Source organism: Aphelocoma coerulescens, chromosome 23 (assembly GCF_041296385.1).
Source record: "Aphelocoma coerulescens isolate FSJ_1873_10779 chromosome 23, UR_Acoe_1.0, whole genome shotgun sequence".
NCBI lineage: Eukaryota > Metazoa > Chordata > Aves > Passeriformes > Corvidae > Aphelocoma > Aphelocoma coerulescens.
In genome coordinates, this window is record NC_091036.1 from 3,080,923 (window position 1) to 3,098,844 (window position 17,922).

The window sequence follows — 17,922 nt, forward strand, 5'->3', positions numbered from 1 at the left end:
ATAGAAGTAGTTTAATTGTAGGAGCTCAGCAATTTAACTTCCACACCTGACTTAGCCCAACCACATCCAATTCTTGGAAAGGGATGACCACACATTGTCTAATCTTCCAAAACAAATTCTTTCTCTTCAATCCTCCCCAAGCTATCTTCATTCCTATTCAAGCTTTCTGTAATATTTACTTTCTTAGCCAAGCCCTGTTCCTCTACCTACCCCATCCTACTCTGAACTTCAAATTTCACTTAACTTTTGCTCCTTTTATTACAGTTTATTCCCTCTTCCCCCTGGTGGGGTTTTGGTTATTGCCATCTATCATTCCCCAACAGCTGCCATTCTCTGAACTCTTATTTTTTCATTTTTCACCTTTTCCCATCCCTTTTTCCCACTTCTCATTACACCTGACAACCTTCTACCTGAGGAAGATAATAGGTAACATGATGATACAACACATTCCTTGCCTCTTAAACAAAGGTGTAAATGAAAGTGTTTTAGAAGTCTCAGACTTCAGCAATTCTGTAAGGGTGCCAACTATACAACACCTGAGACCAACCATGCGAAGAAACATGCCATGCAAATCTTCACGCTGCCAGCTACTAAAGTTAATTTTCTGGCACTGGAACACCACTGACTTTATACTTTTCACAGTTTTGGCTACAGCTCCAGTTAAGTCAATAAACTGTACTGCTTTAAGACACTGCTTTGATGCTTTGTGGCTTCGTTTTCCCATAGAAAGTTTAATTCAGCAATTAACTTGATTCAATTCATCAGTGTTCCAACTTTTATACTTGACTGGCAAGAAAAGACTGTTTTGAGTATCAAGGTAAAACAGCTACAGCTACACTTCACAACCCTCAAATTAAACAGAAAATGGAACAGAATTTAATGTGATTTCTCTACCATTCCTCATTAGCAGCCAATCCAATCAGAGAACGTGCTGTAAGCTACCCATCAACTCCAAAGCTTTCAATGCACGGATCCTGTCTGCAGTGAGCTGTTAATACATTCTCTGCTCCTACAGCACTCTGAGGGGAATCTGGCTCAAAGTGCAGACTGAAAAGTCACCTATGCAAATATTTATTTTTCACAAGAAGTATTTTTAAAGGAACGGTTTTTAAAATAGTTTACATGTACAACAAGATCACTCTGCCACTCATGCAGGAAGTGCAGACATGATGAGAGTTGTTTTTTTTTTTTTGTATCTCAAGCTTCCCCCGGTTTCACCGAGGCTTATTCCAAATGTCCAAGTCTCACACTTAAAACTATACCAAATGCATACAAGTGAGACTGATCCCATAACAGGTGTGTGACATCAAGAGGCAATAGAGGCAAGAGTCAGCTGTGTTACAGCAGTTATGTGTGAACACAAATCATTGCCATGGTTGTTACTGTAACAGGAAGACTGCTAAAAACAAGTTTAGAGTTCAGGAAGAACAACTCTAAAGTGTGTTTTGTTTGTTTCATGATTTCTTTTTCTTAAAACTTTTCTTAGGTCAGAACGACTACATGAGAAGTAATTGCTCCGGTACCAGTGTTGGGAGTCAGAAAAGACAGTTTTCCAATTGTATTTTGCTTACTATTGGAACTGAAGTTATAATTTTTAATCTTTCAAACACATCTAATCAAGCATACATACATACTTATCCACAGCAGCAGTTCATACAAAAGTTCTTTTCTACTGCAGTCTGCAATAGATCATTCCTCTTTTGGAACTCTGCAACAGTTTCACTCTTCAGCTTCAGTTCTTAGTATTACATAAATAAATTCTAAAATGCTTCATAAATATATATATTAAAAAGGGACTATAGGTTACTAACCTCCTTAATGGAGTCTTCATTAGGCAGCATTGAACACACACATGTGATGTAGGCTTGGCGAAAAGATGAAACGTTTGCAATTTCTGGAGAATCTGCACACAATTTCGACAAGAAAGTGGCTTGGGGGATGCAGTTTGACTTCATCAAGTGTTTTATTCGCATCTGCAGAAAGGAAGGCCCTTCTCGTGTAATCAATTTATTAGCTAGGAAAAGAAAAAATCCTTTGAGAATAGACCAGTTTACAGGCGACACTTAAATGAAATTGTCTCACTGCATTCACACTTCTTTACAAATTTGTGTACAGTCAGTGTTCTTAGGAAACTCTAGGCATGATTGCAAGTGACAGCAATGGACTATCTTCTCCCAAAATCTGTAGGAAGAGAATGCTGGGCTACAGAAAACAGATGACACAGCCACCCCTACCATGCCCCCTGAAAAAGATAGCACCATTAAGATGTATGCCACAGCAATGGCTAAAGGATACTGATCACACCAGACAGACACCAGTAGTTTAACTAAAGTTCAGAATCATCACCTTTTAACTGTAGCTTTATATTCCAAAAATCAAAAAACATTTCAAGGCAATCATTATATGCTTTTCAACTGGAAAGTTTTCCACCCAAGCTGTTAAAACCCCATGTAATGCCAAAATACATAAAATGAAGTTGAGGGTGAAAATATTATCTTAGTGGTACTTTTGAAGAATTGTGTTTAAGACATGCTAGGCTTATGCTCTTAAACAAGCAGATACAACTAATCATTATGAGACTTGATGAACTAATTCAATAGTAAAAATGCCACTTCAGATTATTTTTGTAAATAGTTAGCAAAATTTACTTATTTGGATTAAATATCTCACAGATTTAGTTTAATTCTCTTCCCAGGTGTTTATCATAGAAACAGAATTCAGTTGGAAGGCACCTGCAAGTCCTACTCCTCTCCTCAAAGGACTACCTCAAATTAAACTGCATGACTAAGAGCATTGGCCAAATGCTCCTTGAACTCTGGCAGGTTTGGTGCTGTGACCACTTTTTTGGGGAGTTTGTTCCAGTATCCAACCACCCTTGGGGTGAAGAACCTTCTCCTAATGTCTAACCTGTGGTTACCCTGACACAGCTTCATTCCAAGACTCCTGTCTTGTTGCTGGTCACCAGAGAGAGGAGATCAGCACCTCCTCCTCATAGCCTTCTTGAGGAAGGTGGAGACTGTGATGGGATCACCCTTCAGCATTCCCTTCTCCAGGCTCAACAGGCCAAGCGACCTCAGCTGCTCCTCAAGGCCTCTCCCCACCTTGGTCACAATGTAGTAGTCTGATGTCCTTCCTGTACTGAAGCACTCAAAACTCCTCAACTCAAAACAGGACTCGAGGTGAAGCCACCTCAGCACAGAGAAGAGCTGGATAGCCACCGCCCCCTCGACGGGCTGGTGATACTGTGCCTGATGCACCCCAGGACACAGTTGGCCCCTCTGGCTGCCAGGGCCCACTGCTTACTCATAATCAAGTTGCCATCAATCCAAACCCTCCAGATCTCTTTCCACAGGGCTGCTCCCCATCTCCTAGTTTGTCCATGTAACCAGGATTACCGTGTCCCAGGTAGAGAATTCATTACTTACTCTTGCTAAATTTCATACGGTTGGCAACTGCCCAGCTCTCTGGTCTATCTGGATCTCTCTATAAGGCCTCTGCTCTCAAAGGAGATCACAAATCCTCCTAACATTGTATCATCAGCAAATTTATTTCATGTACATTCAACTTCTGCACCAAGATACTTTATGAAGACACTAAAGAAACCCTACCAGTGACTGGTCATCAGCCTGACATAATCTCATTTACAATAACCCTTTGCACCTGACCTTTCAGCTCACTTCTCACCCAACATACAATGGATTTATCAAGCTGTGTCCTGGACATTTAATCCAGGGATGCTGTGAGAGACAGCATCAAAAGCTCTGATAAAGTACATGTGCTTTGCCTTGGCTGGTTGTCGTGGTTTGACACTGGCCAAATGCCAGGCACCCACGAAAGTTGCTCACTCATCCTTCCCCTGCTACAGCTGGGCAGAGGAGAGAAAAATTTAATGAAGGCTTCATGAGTTAGCGCCAAGAAAAACCAGGAGAAAACACTCCAAGGGCAAAACAGGCTCAACTTAGAGGTACAAAGCAAATTTATTATTAACAAAATCAGAGGAGGATAATGAGAAGTAAAATAAGCCCTTAGAAACACCTTTTCTTCTCCCAACCCCTCCCTCCTTCCCACCAATACCACAGGGAAACAGAGCGTGGGAGTTTTGGTCAGTTTGTCACCTGAGGTTTTCTTCTACTGTTTAGGGAGAGAAGTCCTTCCCCTGCTGCGCCGTGGGGTGCCTCCCATGGGAGACAGTTCTCCGCGAATTTCTCCAGCATGGTTCCAATCTCATGAGCAGCAGTCCTGTCAAAACTGCTGCAATGTGAGCCCCTCCAAGGGGCAAACAGCCCTCCTAAAACTGCTGTGGCATGGGTCACTCTTTCACGGGGTGCAGTCCTCCAAGGGCAGGCTGCTCCAGCTTGGAAGCAGGGGCCCCCTCTCTCCACTGGGCCTCCCACTGGATCACTGCCTCACGCAGGCATCCACCCGCTTCAGCATGAGGACCTCCCCCATTGGGCTGCGGGTGGATCTCTGCATCCCCCGTGGATCCCCACGGGCTGCAGGTAGATAACCGCTTTACCATGGTCATCACCATGGCCTGCAGAGGAATCTTGGCTCTGGCACCTGAAGCACCTCCTCCCCCTCCTTTTCCACTGATCTTGGTGTTTCCATGTTGTTTCACTCACATGTTCTCACCTCCTCCTCTTCTCTAGCTGGAATTCAAATTACCCCCACTTTGTTTTGATTTTCTTCTTAAATATGTTATCACAGAGGCATTACCACCATCTCTAATTGGCTCAGGCTTAGCCAGAGGCATGTCCATCTTCAGAGCCATCAGGGATTGGCTCTGCCAGACATGGTGGAAGCTTCTAGGAGCTTCTCACAGAAGCCACCTCCATGGCCCCCCCACTACCAAGAACCAGGCCATGCAAAACCAACCAATGATGAAATCATGCTTCAAAACAGCTGTGGTGCTATTTCCAGCTTAACATAAACATCTACAAAAAGCCTTGATAAGAGTCTCCAGATCTGTATATCATTCAAAAGACTCTTGCAAATTAAGAGAGACTATTCAACACATACTACATGTAGTAATGCATATGAACCAAGGAACAAACTGGCTGATGAAATGTAAAAAAAATCATGGAAATGCATGAGACATTCTGATAGAACACATACTAGAATGGTGTTCTGCAGAAACTGTAGTCAATCAGTTAACTTTGGTGCCTGCAAATGACTCTGGCTTAGTCAAAAAAGAATGCTTGCTTTAGACTAACAACTTAGTGAAAATATTTCTATTCAATGGCTCTTCCACTATGTTAGCATCTTATTATTACTATGCAAGATGGATAGTTAGCAAACCAATGGTATATAAATTTCTGAAAGAGAGGATTGCACATAACACAGAACAAGAAAGTTTTCATGCTTTCTGCACTTAAACTATTACCCAAATAGAACAGTGTGTTCTAACAGACGCTACACTAGTTGGCAGAAAACTCACAATGTGCACCTGAACAGAAAATTCATTTCAGCCTGTGGTGGTGTATTCCCCCTCCCACACTCCTTTCCAGGCTGCAGTCTGATTGAGATTTTTTGAGTGATCTCAAGCACACTCAATTCAGGACACAGGCATCAGGTACCTACCACATGCCTGTAGTGAAACCTACTTGTATTCTACAGGAGTCAGCTTAGCGGTCCATTAGAGAATCATTCTAAGATTTCATTCTAAGATTTAAGTCTATGGTAATGGTTTCTGTTTTTCATAGGAAAAATCTCTGAGCATTAAACTCTTGACCCGGCTGACACTTCACATTAAAGGAACTTCAATGGTTAAAGCAAAAAGAACTGCCTGACCAAGAGGCAGCCTGCAGTAACATCTCCAGTCGCTAGGAAATAAGCCTCCTCTCTTCCTTAAAAATTGCATCTGTGTGACACTCTGCTTGAATAGTTATCAAGGAAAGCTAACAGTGCTTCAATATAGATATTTGATGTAAGAGACTGCTACCACAACACAATGGCCAGGAGACCACTACTGAGGGAAAACTCCCAGAAAGCTGGCTTACCCAGTATCAGATCAGTCACCTCTCCAAGTGGAAACTGCTTTTCATGGTCCTAGCAGGAATGGGGTTTAGTGCTCACAAGCAATTCAAAGCAATTCTGTAAGTCCCTCTTTCTGTACCTCTTGGCTCACAGAATACTTTTTTTTTTCAGGTCCATAAGAGGAATAAAATACTCTTTTTACCTCCTCTAAGAATTATTTAGATTCTTCTTGTTTACACAGCTAGACATGCACATGGCAACTCCTTAAATGAAGTTTTACTGACATGTCAGAGTCAGCTAGTTAAGACATGGGAAATATTTTAAGAGTACCTACACTCAGCCAAATTAAACACTTTCAGTTTAAGTTACACTTTTATCTTCCAGCACAAATGAGAGAAACTTTGATGAAGGTGGACTCTCTGCCAGTATGCACAAGAGAATCTCAATTTACTGCAGTCTTTCAGAGTAGTCAGTAAGCACATGCTCCCCAAGGGTGGCAGGTCTGTGCCCTCGGGCCAATTCCTTCACACCTAAGGGAGTGTATAGTGAACTCTGCAAAGGAGGCAAATGACAAACTGAGCTCCTCTGTCATGCAGATGTGATTATGGTAGGAGCAACATTCAGAAATTAGTCACTAGTCAGACGTCTGTCTTAGCACTTAGCTTTACTCTAAAGTGGAAAGTTTCCTCTTTTCCTGAAAAAGGAACAAAACCTGAGGAACAGACATCAAACTGAGAAGAGCTGTTTTCCCTCAGAGAACCTAATTTTGTACTCAATCCTAAATCTGTTACATTTCCATACATGTCCATGAACAGACTTTCTTGTTCCTTTTCTTCCTAGATCTCCTGCTGTTATGTGTTCTGTCACAGTGTTCTATGAAACATCTCAAGACTAAAACAGCTTGCTATAAAAATCAGTGCAGATACCCTGCAACCCTTCCCTCTTCCAAACCCTTTAGCAAAAAGGGCAGTGCAGTTTCAAACTCTACACACATCTTAAGAGCTTTCTTAAGCCAGGACCAAAAAGCAAGGATAAGAGACTCCCCCCTCACCCAAAACACTTGCAGTAAAAGATGATTTAAGTTACACCACAATATTGTGAATATAACCTTTATAAAGCATGGGTGGCACTACAGCATGAGAAGACTGTGGTCACTATGATAAACATTCAAGAGAAACAGCATCCTGGGTGAGCATTTCTGCAGAAAATCCCTGTGGAACAGGACAATAGGACAATGTGCTGAAGCGCACTAACAAATGTTAAGTACGCACAACTGACACTGAGGTCTGTATACTATACAACAGCAGTGTGTTGGACAGTTATCCCAGCTCTCCTACAAACCAACTCTCATCCCAACAGACATACTAGGTTGTTGGTAATCATCTGCTGCACTCAGCAACAAGCTCACCCCAACCTCCTTGTTTCAGGATATGTTTGTTAAGACAAAGGGCAGAGGGGGGAAAGTCTTGGAATCAGAGTATTAAAGAGGCACAGAACTATGTGGGATGTCATAACTGCTGAACAGCATCAATTATGGTCACATCAGGATGCTGGTATCATTTAGTCACCTAAAAGGCCTAAGTTGAAATTATTTTTTTTAACGGCCCTTTCCTCAAGCAAATATTAATGCCCCAAATAACCATCCTCAGCCAGCTGACAGTAAAAATCAGGAACCACCAGCCTAGCACACAGCAGCGTAATTTATTAAAAGCTATAGAAGCAGCAGACAGAACCCAAGCTGCTATGAAACTTTTGCTGGAACAAATTTGGTAAACCATATTTATATTCGATGTCAGTTCCTTTTCCAGGCCAGTGCATTTAAAAAAAAACCAAACAAACCATTAAGAACTGTAAACAAGAAAGGCAGGAACCTTACACACCTTCAGCATTGTTCTCTCAAGTAAGCATCTGATGATCATTAACAGGAACTACCAGTTCACAAAACAGCTCCAGCTATGTTGGAAAACATACTAGTTTAAAAATTTTTTATATATGACTTTAGCCAGGTTTGTTTATCTTTGCCCCAGGGGAAAGAAACTGAAGCTTCTTTCCAGGGCACTGTTTCTCTAGGTGAGGCCTGATGGGCTTAGCATTTCCACAGACTGGAAATGGGAGTAGCCCCAACAAGATAAGGCCATCTAAAGAACATCAACAGAACATCAGCGGCCATCTATGAACATCTACTCCAGACTCTGCCTCTGGCAGAATTGGAGACATCTCTGGAAAAGAGGGATAAGAAGATCAAGGAATGAAGATCTAATTAACATCAGAAGCGAAGAAATCCAGATCCAATAGGAGACCAAATACTAAGAACTATACAACTTGAGACCAATGAACACTGACCCAATTAGCTTCTATGAGTTTTGACTGTGTAAGAGATCTGAAAAAATCTAGTAAAGGTCATGCGTCATGGAATAATTCTCTCTGCACACCTGGGCTATGTGTGGATGAGATGATTTCTGTGGTACATCCTGGCCAGAGAATGAAGTAATGCCTTGACTCTCTAACATTAAAAATGTTGTTGGGAGGGTTTTTTGTTTTTCTAGCCGTTTCGGTGACACCTAGGAAAACTGAGCAACTCTCACATCTGGCTTACCAGTGACTCACGGCAGCAAAAAGTAGGAATGCTTTTCAGGTACTCATCACAAAAACCCAAAAAGCGTGAAATACAAACTATTCAAAGAAACTAAGCTTTAGACGACTGAAAAAAGACACTTTGTGAAGCTGCTGTTGTATTGTAGGATAAAATGGCAGTTTGACTAAGGCAACTGAAAATCCATTGCACTGGAGCTCCTTCCACAGTCCCTACTCCCACACCTAACAGCAGAACTACCATCCCTTCTGGGACCTGCAGGAAGTACATTTTGATTCCTCCTATTTCTATCAAATGGAGCCTACTACTAGCACAGAACATCATACAGGTCAAAGAAGTGACACAAGTGAAAGAAGGAAGACAAATCTCGTAACTCATCAGTGACTTACACAGAAACTAGCTTTTACTTCATATGATTCTAAAGGTAAAAAAGGATTAAGTTGATTTAGTAGACATTTAGAGATAGTTGCTTAATAACAGCTCCAACCATGTCCTATTTGAGGCCAACAGACTAATTCTAGCTGCTCAGATGGAGTTTCTGCAAGAGAAATAAAATCACAGCAGCATTTGACTGCCTGGCATAGAGAAAAGACAAGACTGAACAAAGAAAAGGAAGTAAAATAAAACCAAGATTTTACTAATCATAACCCATGGTATAATACAGCTTCATGGATCAGTTCGTATGTCAGCAGTAACTTCTATAGTCACTGAATCACATTTGTCTGATGATGTCAATAAGATAAACCAGTTACATTAGCAGCACAATCTAGGAGTCAAAATATTTTCCATGCTGTAATATGCTATAATCGTATAGAGAGCAGGATTTCTTTAAGTTTTCATTTTGCCTTGTACCAGAGCGTAGGGTAACAAGTCTGGCACATAAATTTTGCCTTCTGAGAAAAAAGAAAACTTTACCTATGGCCTCAATCTACTTAGAATCATACAGTATCTTGAGGTAGAAGGGACCCATAAGGATTACCAGCCCAACTCCCTGCTCCTCACAGGACTGCTTCTCTTCTCCTGCATCACAATATGCATTATTTTGACTTCTTTGAAATGTTATTGGATAGCTGGCAACAGCTACAGGAGACTGAATTTTATGCACTTTGTTGTCTTTCACAGTCTTATGTTCTTTCCTACAACTTGCTGCAAATCTTCAATACCTCTTCACTATACTCTTAGTCTTCCAAAAGGCTAACAAAACCAAAAAGCACCAAATAAAACCCCTTCCATCCCACGTAATGTAATGGCACTAAATTATTTAACTACTGAAGCATTACTTTATAGTATGTATAGCTATTAAATATTGCCATTCCCTGTCGCTGTTGTCCACAGGGACAGTGCGAAGAACAACACAGAATTCAAGTCCAGGATAAATGGCATTATTGGGTGCTTGACAATACACCTCCCGGAGTGATTGGCTGAATGCTATGATGCCTATTTCAAAATATTTTCGTCAGTGAAGCAAAACAATATCCACTGCATTCTCACAACACCCTGCACCTGCAAATAGTTTACAAAATAGCAAACTGTCTCTCAGCTAGTTTGCATGAGAATGGAGATTTTCACAAGAGACTGTAAAAGGTGGAAAATTTTTCTGCTAGCCTCTTCAGCATCTACAATTCCCCATCTCCCTATTTTCCCATTTCCACTACTAATAATGCTACTACCGTCTACCGCTTTCACAGTACTTGCTGCAAGCCAAAGGAGTAGAGCAGAACAGGACAGCACTCTCATAGTGCTCTCCTTGTCTTTCTACATGTCTGATACCACACTGAGCTCTGCTAGTATTTACTGTTCCTTGCACTGTTAGTTGAAAACACTCAAGCAATATCTAAACCATCCTGCTTTGGTGCTAAGAAGACACACTCAGCTCAGAAAGATCATCTAGCTATGTCTAAGCAGCTATGCTGCGTGTCCACAGGCCACAAGGATGACACTTTTCTCAGTTTATCTGCTCTTTGATACCCTGAAAGCAAGCAAAAAACCAAGCTTGCTGAGATTGCCACAAATGCAAGACACATGGTAGAAGCAACATTTTAGGCAGATATTCAACTTCTCAGAAGTTCCCTTTACTTAAAATGTCTAACACTTCACTTGAGAAATGTGCTTTTTCCAGATTTGTCTAATACAGGATTCCAGTCACATTCAGACTTTTTAGGGATGCCTGTGGACTATTCCAGACTACCTGAAAATGCACCTGTGCAGAAGAGCTGTGTTGGAAAAGACCTTTTAGATCATCAAGTCCAACCTATGACCAACACTATCTTATCAACTAAACCATGGCACTGAGCATCACATCCAGTCTGTTTTTAAACACCTCCAGGGACAGTGACTCTACCACCTCCCTGGGCAGACCACCCCAGTGCCCAATCACTCTTTCTGCGAAGAATTTTTTCCCAATGTCCAGCCCAAACTTCCCCATGCGCAGCTTAAGACTCTGTCCTCATGGTCTCCCAGTGGTTGCCTGGGAGAGGAGGTCGACCCCCACCTGACTACAACCTCCTTTCAGGGAGGTGTAGAGTGTGATCAGGTCTCCCCTGAGCCTCCTTTTTTCCAAGCTAAACAACCCCAGCTCCCTCAGCCGCTCCTCCTTCACTAGCCTCACTGCCCTTCTCTGGACATGTTTGAACATCATGACATCCTTCCTTAAACTGGGGGGCCCAGAACTGGACACAATACTCAAGGTGCAGCCCAACCACTGCCAAGTACAGTGCCAGAAGCACTATCCTAGTCCTGCTAGCCACATTATTTCTGATACAGACCAAGATGCCACTGGTTTTCTTGTCCACATGGACCCACTGCTGGCTCATGTTCAGTCGGCTGTCAACCAGTACCCCCAGGTCCCTTTCTGCCTGGCCGCTGTCCAGCCACTCTGTCCCTAGCCTGCAGTGCTGCAGGGGGGTTTTGTGGCCAAAGTGTAGGACCCAGCACTTGGACTCACTAAACCTCATATTGCTGGATTCAGCATATCGATCCAGCCTGTCCAGATCCCTCTGCGGAGCTCTCCTACCCTCCAACAGATTGACACTCACATGCAGCTTGGTGTCATCTGCAAATTTGCAGATGGTGGACTCAATCTCCTCATCCAGATTATCAACAAAGATATTTAACAGGACTGGGCCCAACACTGAGCCCTAGGGGACACTGCTAGTGACTGGCTGCCAACTAGATGCAGCACCATTCACCAGTGTGCTCTGAGCCCGGCTGTCCAGTCAGTTCCTAACTCAGAGAACAGTGCACCTGTCCAAGCTATGGGCTGACAGCTTTTCCAGGAGTATGCTATGGGAGACGGTGTCAAAGGCTTTGCTGAAGCCCAGGTAGGCAAGATCCACAAGCAGGTCACCTGGCCATAAAAGGAGATCAGGTCAGTCGGGCAGGACCTGCCTCTCCTATACCCATTGTGAAGGGTCTGATCCCCTGGGTGTCCTGTATCGCCTGTCCATGTGATCACACTCAGGATGCTCTGTTCCATAACCTTGCCAGGCACTGAGGTCAGGCTGTGTCTTGGGGTGACTTTATGATGTGTATCTCATATCGCTGCCCTATGCCCAGAAATTAACTTTTGTGCCTTTCTATGCCTTTAAACTGAGCCTGAGAGGGGAAGGAAAAACTGAGCAAAACATTTTCAAAGCAATTTGCAGCTAGTTCAAGGTCACACAGAGATAGCAACTTTTTTTTCAGCTGTGGCAGGAGAGCGAGAGGGAAGGGAAGCAGCCGGCTTGCTTTTCTTTCCAGTCGGCTTTTGGCAGGTTTTTTTTTCCTCAGCTCCTTTTCCTTCAGAGAGTTGAACTTCTGTTTTCCTGGGACTTTGGTTTTTTTTCCTTTTCTCTCTGCTGGACTGTTTCAACATCATAATACATTGGGAGGACTTTGCACTGAGGCCTTGGCCCTGGAGGTGGGCCCACCACCCCATCCCAACTCCAAGGAGGGGGACAGAGAGATCTGCAGAAGGACTCTGAAATTTTCCCAGGTTTCTCTCAGCAGATTGAGAGGTTTTATTATTTAGCATCATTATCTTTTTCCTGTGTGTTTGTTAAATAAATAGTTTTTATCTCTTTCACTTTCCTTTGAGGAAAATTTATTTTTTCCCCGAACCTGCGGGGGGAGGGGTGGTTGTGACCTGCCTTCTCTCAGAGGATATATTTCTAAATTTGGCCAAACCACAACAGGCTGAGAGGCCTGGAGGTTCCTGGATCCTCCTTCTGGCCGTTCTTGTGAATGGGTGTCACATCGGCCAGCTTACAGTCATCTGGGACCTTCCCAGTGAGGCAGGACTGATGATAAATGATGCAGAGCAGCTGGGTGAGCTCTTCTGACAGCTCCCTCATCACCTTAGGATGGATCCCATCTGGTCCCACAGACTGGTGAGCATCTAAGTGGCTCAGCAGGTCTCTAACTGCTTTTTCCTGGATTACAGGGAGGAGCTATTCTGCTCCCTCTCCCCATCTACCAGATCAGGAGACCAGTTGTCCTGAGAACAACCTGTCTTTCTGTTGAAAACTGAGGGAAAGAAGTACCTCAGCCTTTTCCTCATCTTTAGTTACTATATTCCCCCCGCATCCAATAAAGAATGGAGGTTGTCCTTGCCCCTCCTTGTGCCATTTGTGTATGTATAAAAACATTTTTTATTATCCTTCACAGAAGTAGCCAGATTAAATTCTAATTGGGCTTTTGCCTGTCTAATTTTCTTCCTACATGACCTAGCACCATCCTTAAACATTTCCTGAATTATCTGCCTCTCTTTCCAAAGGTGATACACCCTCTTTTTCCCCTTAGTTCTTTCAAAAGCTCCCTGCCCATCCAGGCCACTTCTTCCCCACTAGCTCATCTTTCAGCATATAGGGACACAGTCTGCTCCTGCACCTTCAAGATCTCCTTCTTGAAGGATGTCCATCCTTCCTGGACCCCTTGTTTTAAAGGGTTGTTTCCCAAGGTACTCTCTGAATCAGTCTCTCAAACAGGCCAAAGTCCACCCTCCAGAAGTCCAGAGTAGAAGTTTTGTTAATGCCTGTCCTCATTTCACCAAATATTGAGAACTCTTACTTCATGGTCACTGTACCCCAAATGGCCTGCAACCACAACATCTCCACCAGCCCTTCTCTGTAAACAGCAGATCTAGTGGAACTCCATCCCTAGCAGGCTTGCTCACCAGCTCTGATAAGGAGCTATCCTCCATACACCCTAAGAACCTCGTAAACTGCCTCTGCTCTGCTGTGTTGAGTTCCCAGTAGATATCTGGCAGGTTAAAGTCTCACACAAGAACAGGGGCTGGTGATCTTGAAACATCCTCCAGCTGCTTGTAGAATAATATATCTACCTCTTCATCCTGGCTGGGTGGTCTATAACAGACTAGACTCTCACCAGGATGTCAGCCTTGTTGGCCTTCCCTGATTCTTCCCATAGGCACTTGAGCTTACTGTCAAGAGCCTCCCTAATATACAGGGCCACCTCTCTACCTCTTCTCCCTCCCCTGTCTCTTCTGAAGAGCTTGTAGCCATCCATTGCAGCGCTCCTGTCATGTAAGTCATCTCACCACATTTCCATGATGGCAACTACATCAAAGCTCTCCTTCTGCACCATGGCTTCCAGCTCCTTTTGTTTGTTACCCATTGTCCTGGTTTAAAGGACAGGTGTCTGCCAAGGAAGGCAGTAACCTCCCCTGGAACGGAAAATATGACCCCCTTCCCTCCAAACTATTATAACTTTGAAATTATGGGGCTTTCAGGCAAAGATATGGGAAAAGGAATGACATGTTTTAGTAGTGTGTATATGTGTGTGTGTGTGTGTGTATGTATGTATAACAAGGCAAACAAGCAACAACAGCAGCAACAACAAACAGAAACAGACACCCAGTAGCAACCTTCTCTCAGCAGTCAAGCACTTTTCCCTTTGGTGTAGTTACAGTCACAGCCGGCAGGGACGCTGTTCGCTCCCGGCCAGGTTGGGCAGGTGTGATGGCTCCCCCGCGGCTGCAGGGGGCGCTGTAGCGCGAGCTTGGTCATCTCTGTCCATGCAGTAATGGCAGGTGAGCTGGCAGAAGAGATGGAAAAGAGGCTTCCTTTGCAAACCCACAGGGGCAACTGGTCCCAGTGCCCCTCCGGATGGTGAGATGGGCTGTATCAGGGATTTCGGAGCAGCAGGCTGGAATGGCAGAGGCGAGCGGACCCCGGGGTGGCAAACAAAATGTAGCAGAAACTCCGTGGCCATAGCAGGAGCCAGAGGGGATCCGGCAGACACAAAAACCCTTAAGTAGCAGCAGAAAACAGCGAGGCTGGACAGCGGCAGCTGGGCCCCTGCAAAGAGCCGGGAGATGCTCCCTTGGAGGGCTGGGGAGGGTGTCAGGGTCACGGGTTTTCCCCTGAAGCACCTGAGTAGATGGTGAGGGTCCTTTCCAGTGAGATCGGATGTTAATAAGGTCCCAGTTCAACAGCTGCTCTTAGAAGCAAAGCCTCACCCACAGTAAGGAAGAAGTAGTAAAGGACGGAACTCCACGGTGGCAGCAAATTCTCCCCACAGCAGCAACAGCACTGTCTCCTCCAGTTCCGAGAGCGAGAGAAAGCTAAGAGCTGAGCCCAGTCCCTCACCTCTGAGCCAAAATCTCAGGGTATCTCTGCACTTCCCAAGAGAAAGCCCCTGAGCTAAGAGACTGTAGCCAGCTGCACCCTTCCCCTCACCTTGGCCACTTCTTTTGTCTCTCATAAGTATCCTCATTACCATCTCTTAGGCAACAAATAGGAGAAAATTACCTGAAAGAAAACCATCCCAACCTCCAAAACCCATGCTGCATGCATTAGTGTACATGCACTTCAGCAGTGCTTGCCGATTTCAACCCTGACTCTGGCTTACCACACTTGGGCTCATCTCTGGAGAGCCTGGTTTCATCCTGTTCCCCCTTCAAACTTAGTTTAAAGCCCTCTCAGTCAGCCCTGCCAACTCATGGACTAGAATCCTTTTGCCCTTGTTATATAGATGGAGCTCATCCAATTCTAGCAGGCCAGGTGCCATAAAACTTGCCCCATGATCAAAACACCCAAAATTCTGCTGATGGCACCAGCCCTTAAGCCATTCATTGATAGCATGGGTTCTCCTGTTGCTTTCGTAATTCATCTCTGCTACTAAAGAAACCAAGCAGAACACTATTACAATATCCCGCAGTGGCAGGGAGAAGAGAGATCCAGCAGGCAGGAATTGTGCAGCAAGATTGATTTATTTATTTATTTTACAAACTTTTGTAGACATTTTTCTTCATAGTCTAATTGGTCAAAGGATCAGCCACCCTCTGGGGAGACTGGCTAAAATCCTAAAACATCCATTGTCAAAATAGTTTTCTACTGTACCATAAAACAAAGCTCTGCAAGGTCGCAGGTGTTCATAGTTCATAGAACTCTGCTAATATCTTCTGTGAGAGAGAAAAGTATCTCACGGGACTGGAAAGAAGCAAGAAAAATTCTTGCTAGCAACAATATTGTATCCACAGAACACCACCTGCACTCCTGCCCCATCAACCATCTGAACCAGACCCTTGAAGTCCCTTTTAATTACCCTGGTGCCCTTCTTGTTGACCTCACTGCTGCCAGCCTGAACAACCAGCAGTGCGTAAAGGTATCCTGTTGCCTTTGCTTGCATCCAATGAGGATGAGGACAACTCTTCTGAGCATCTATTCAGATCTAGCTAAATAGACACATATGTACTAAATAATGACCTCTAAGAAATCAATAGTTTCAGGTTGCCAAGTGATCTAAGAAATGGACACCTACATACTGCCCAATTCAGCACGGTCAAGAGATGTGTCAAACAATCAGTTTGTCAGCAAAAACTTCAAACTAAATTTAAAGCCAAAGCACTTAAACTATTCTGTCCTATTCCTGATGAAGTCAACAAGCAGTCTGACCTATATCAAAGGTCATTCCACGCTGAAACAAAAATGCATGGCAGCAATCAATAATATAGGCACTGCTAAAATGAGCCACATGGGTAAGAAGCAAATTAATCTATAATGGAGTCCACACAGATGCATATAAGGACATCAATCCTACTGGAATTCACTCCAGTCCTACAGAACAGCTCTTGGCCTGCCACATGCAAAGGGAGTTTGCAAAGCCAGCTAACCCTTAACCCTTCCTGGTACACAACTTTTCAAGTAAGGAACTCTTCAACAGATGGAGGTTTCCAGGAATATGGGCCAATTTTGAAATTGAAGTCCTTTTAAGCAGAAATACACTTAGAGCAGTAACTGTTCAACTGGATGGCCTACCAACACTGCCAATGAAAAACTCCAAGGCAAGATGTTAGTACGGAACGCAATTCTTTTCAAGATCTGCTGGAGATGGGATTAAATACTGTTTGCAGTTGTCTTAGTTTCTTTGGTCAAGGATGAGAGGTGGGCAGAGCCTGGAACCATATGAGTCTAGGCTATTATTCTATTACTCCCACTTCATCACTGAGGTGCAAAAGTAAAGGATTCTCACTTCTGGGAAGAAGGGGGCATGGCTTTGGGGGGAGGAAAAAGGGAACATGCAGAGGAACCGCCACCACTCTTGTTCCTTTCTTCCACGGGAAGAAAGGAAATGGAATGGTGGGATGGCTCCAGTCCTGCCAGACAGGTTTGTCCATCACTGTTTTCATTGTCTCAGGCTTGGGAAAGGAGTATGAGTGAGGATAATTTGTCCACCACTGTTTCTTTTTTCATTGTCCAGGGCTTGGGGAAAAGACATAGGTGTGCTGACGCTGCCTTTTTAATTGTCTTGAGAGGTGCAGTGGTGTGGTCTTTGGTCCTGCTGAGTTTCTTAGAGAGCATTTTTGCATGTAATCACCTTCTTTTATAAACTGTTGTTACTGGTATTGTTGTTGTCACTGTTCATTTTCTTATCTCATTGCTGTTTTCAAGTTCTTATTTCAACTCTGCCTTTGTCTCCCTCTCACCAGAGGGGGTGGGGGAAAAGGGAGCTGAATGGGGCTTAATGTTTCCATCTGAGTTTAAACCACAACAACAGTTCAAATGTTTACTAGGTTTGTAAGTGCACCCAAATCCAGCCTGCCCTATCCTCCTGCCTATGGAGGCTGTTAATGCCATTCAGTTCCGTGGATGGAATTCCAGTATCTTTTTGTTCTCCTTTAATTTTTAAGACAATATTTTAAACTCTTCTTCCCTTCTATATTATTTTTAACTTTAGACTACCAGAGGTAAACTGCAGTCTAGGGCACTGTTAATGAAAGAGATAAAATACCTACAAGCACTTAATGGTAGCACAAATGGGAAAAAAATTCAGAGTAAAGGAAGAATTTAACAGAAGACATTAGAAAGACTGTATTACATAAAGTGACACTAACACCTTCTTTTCCTCACCTC

General features: G+C 43.6%; 1 protein-coding gene across 7 annotated transcripts in view; it reads right to left on the minus strand.

Moving 5' to 3' along the window:
* RLF (RLF zinc finger) overlaps positions 1-17,922 on the minus strand; it is a 65,273-nt gene that overhangs the window by 23,303 nt on the left and 24,048 nt on the right. For 3 of the 7 annotated variants that reach the window (XM_068994460.1, XM_068994463.1, XM_068994462.1), the window contains exon 5: positions 1,812-2,014. The exons of 1 other annotated variant lie outside the window; for it this stretch is intronic. In XM_068994460.1, coding sequence (XP_068850561.1) covers positions 1,812-2,014 — 203 coding nt within the window. Of the gene's footprint in view, positions 1-1,811; positions 2,015-4,535; positions 4,650-15,813; positions 16,000-17,922 lie in introns of those variants that run through there. 3 more of the 7 variants (XM_068994461.1, XM_068994465.1, XM_068994467.1) reach the window with 3 other exon arrangements.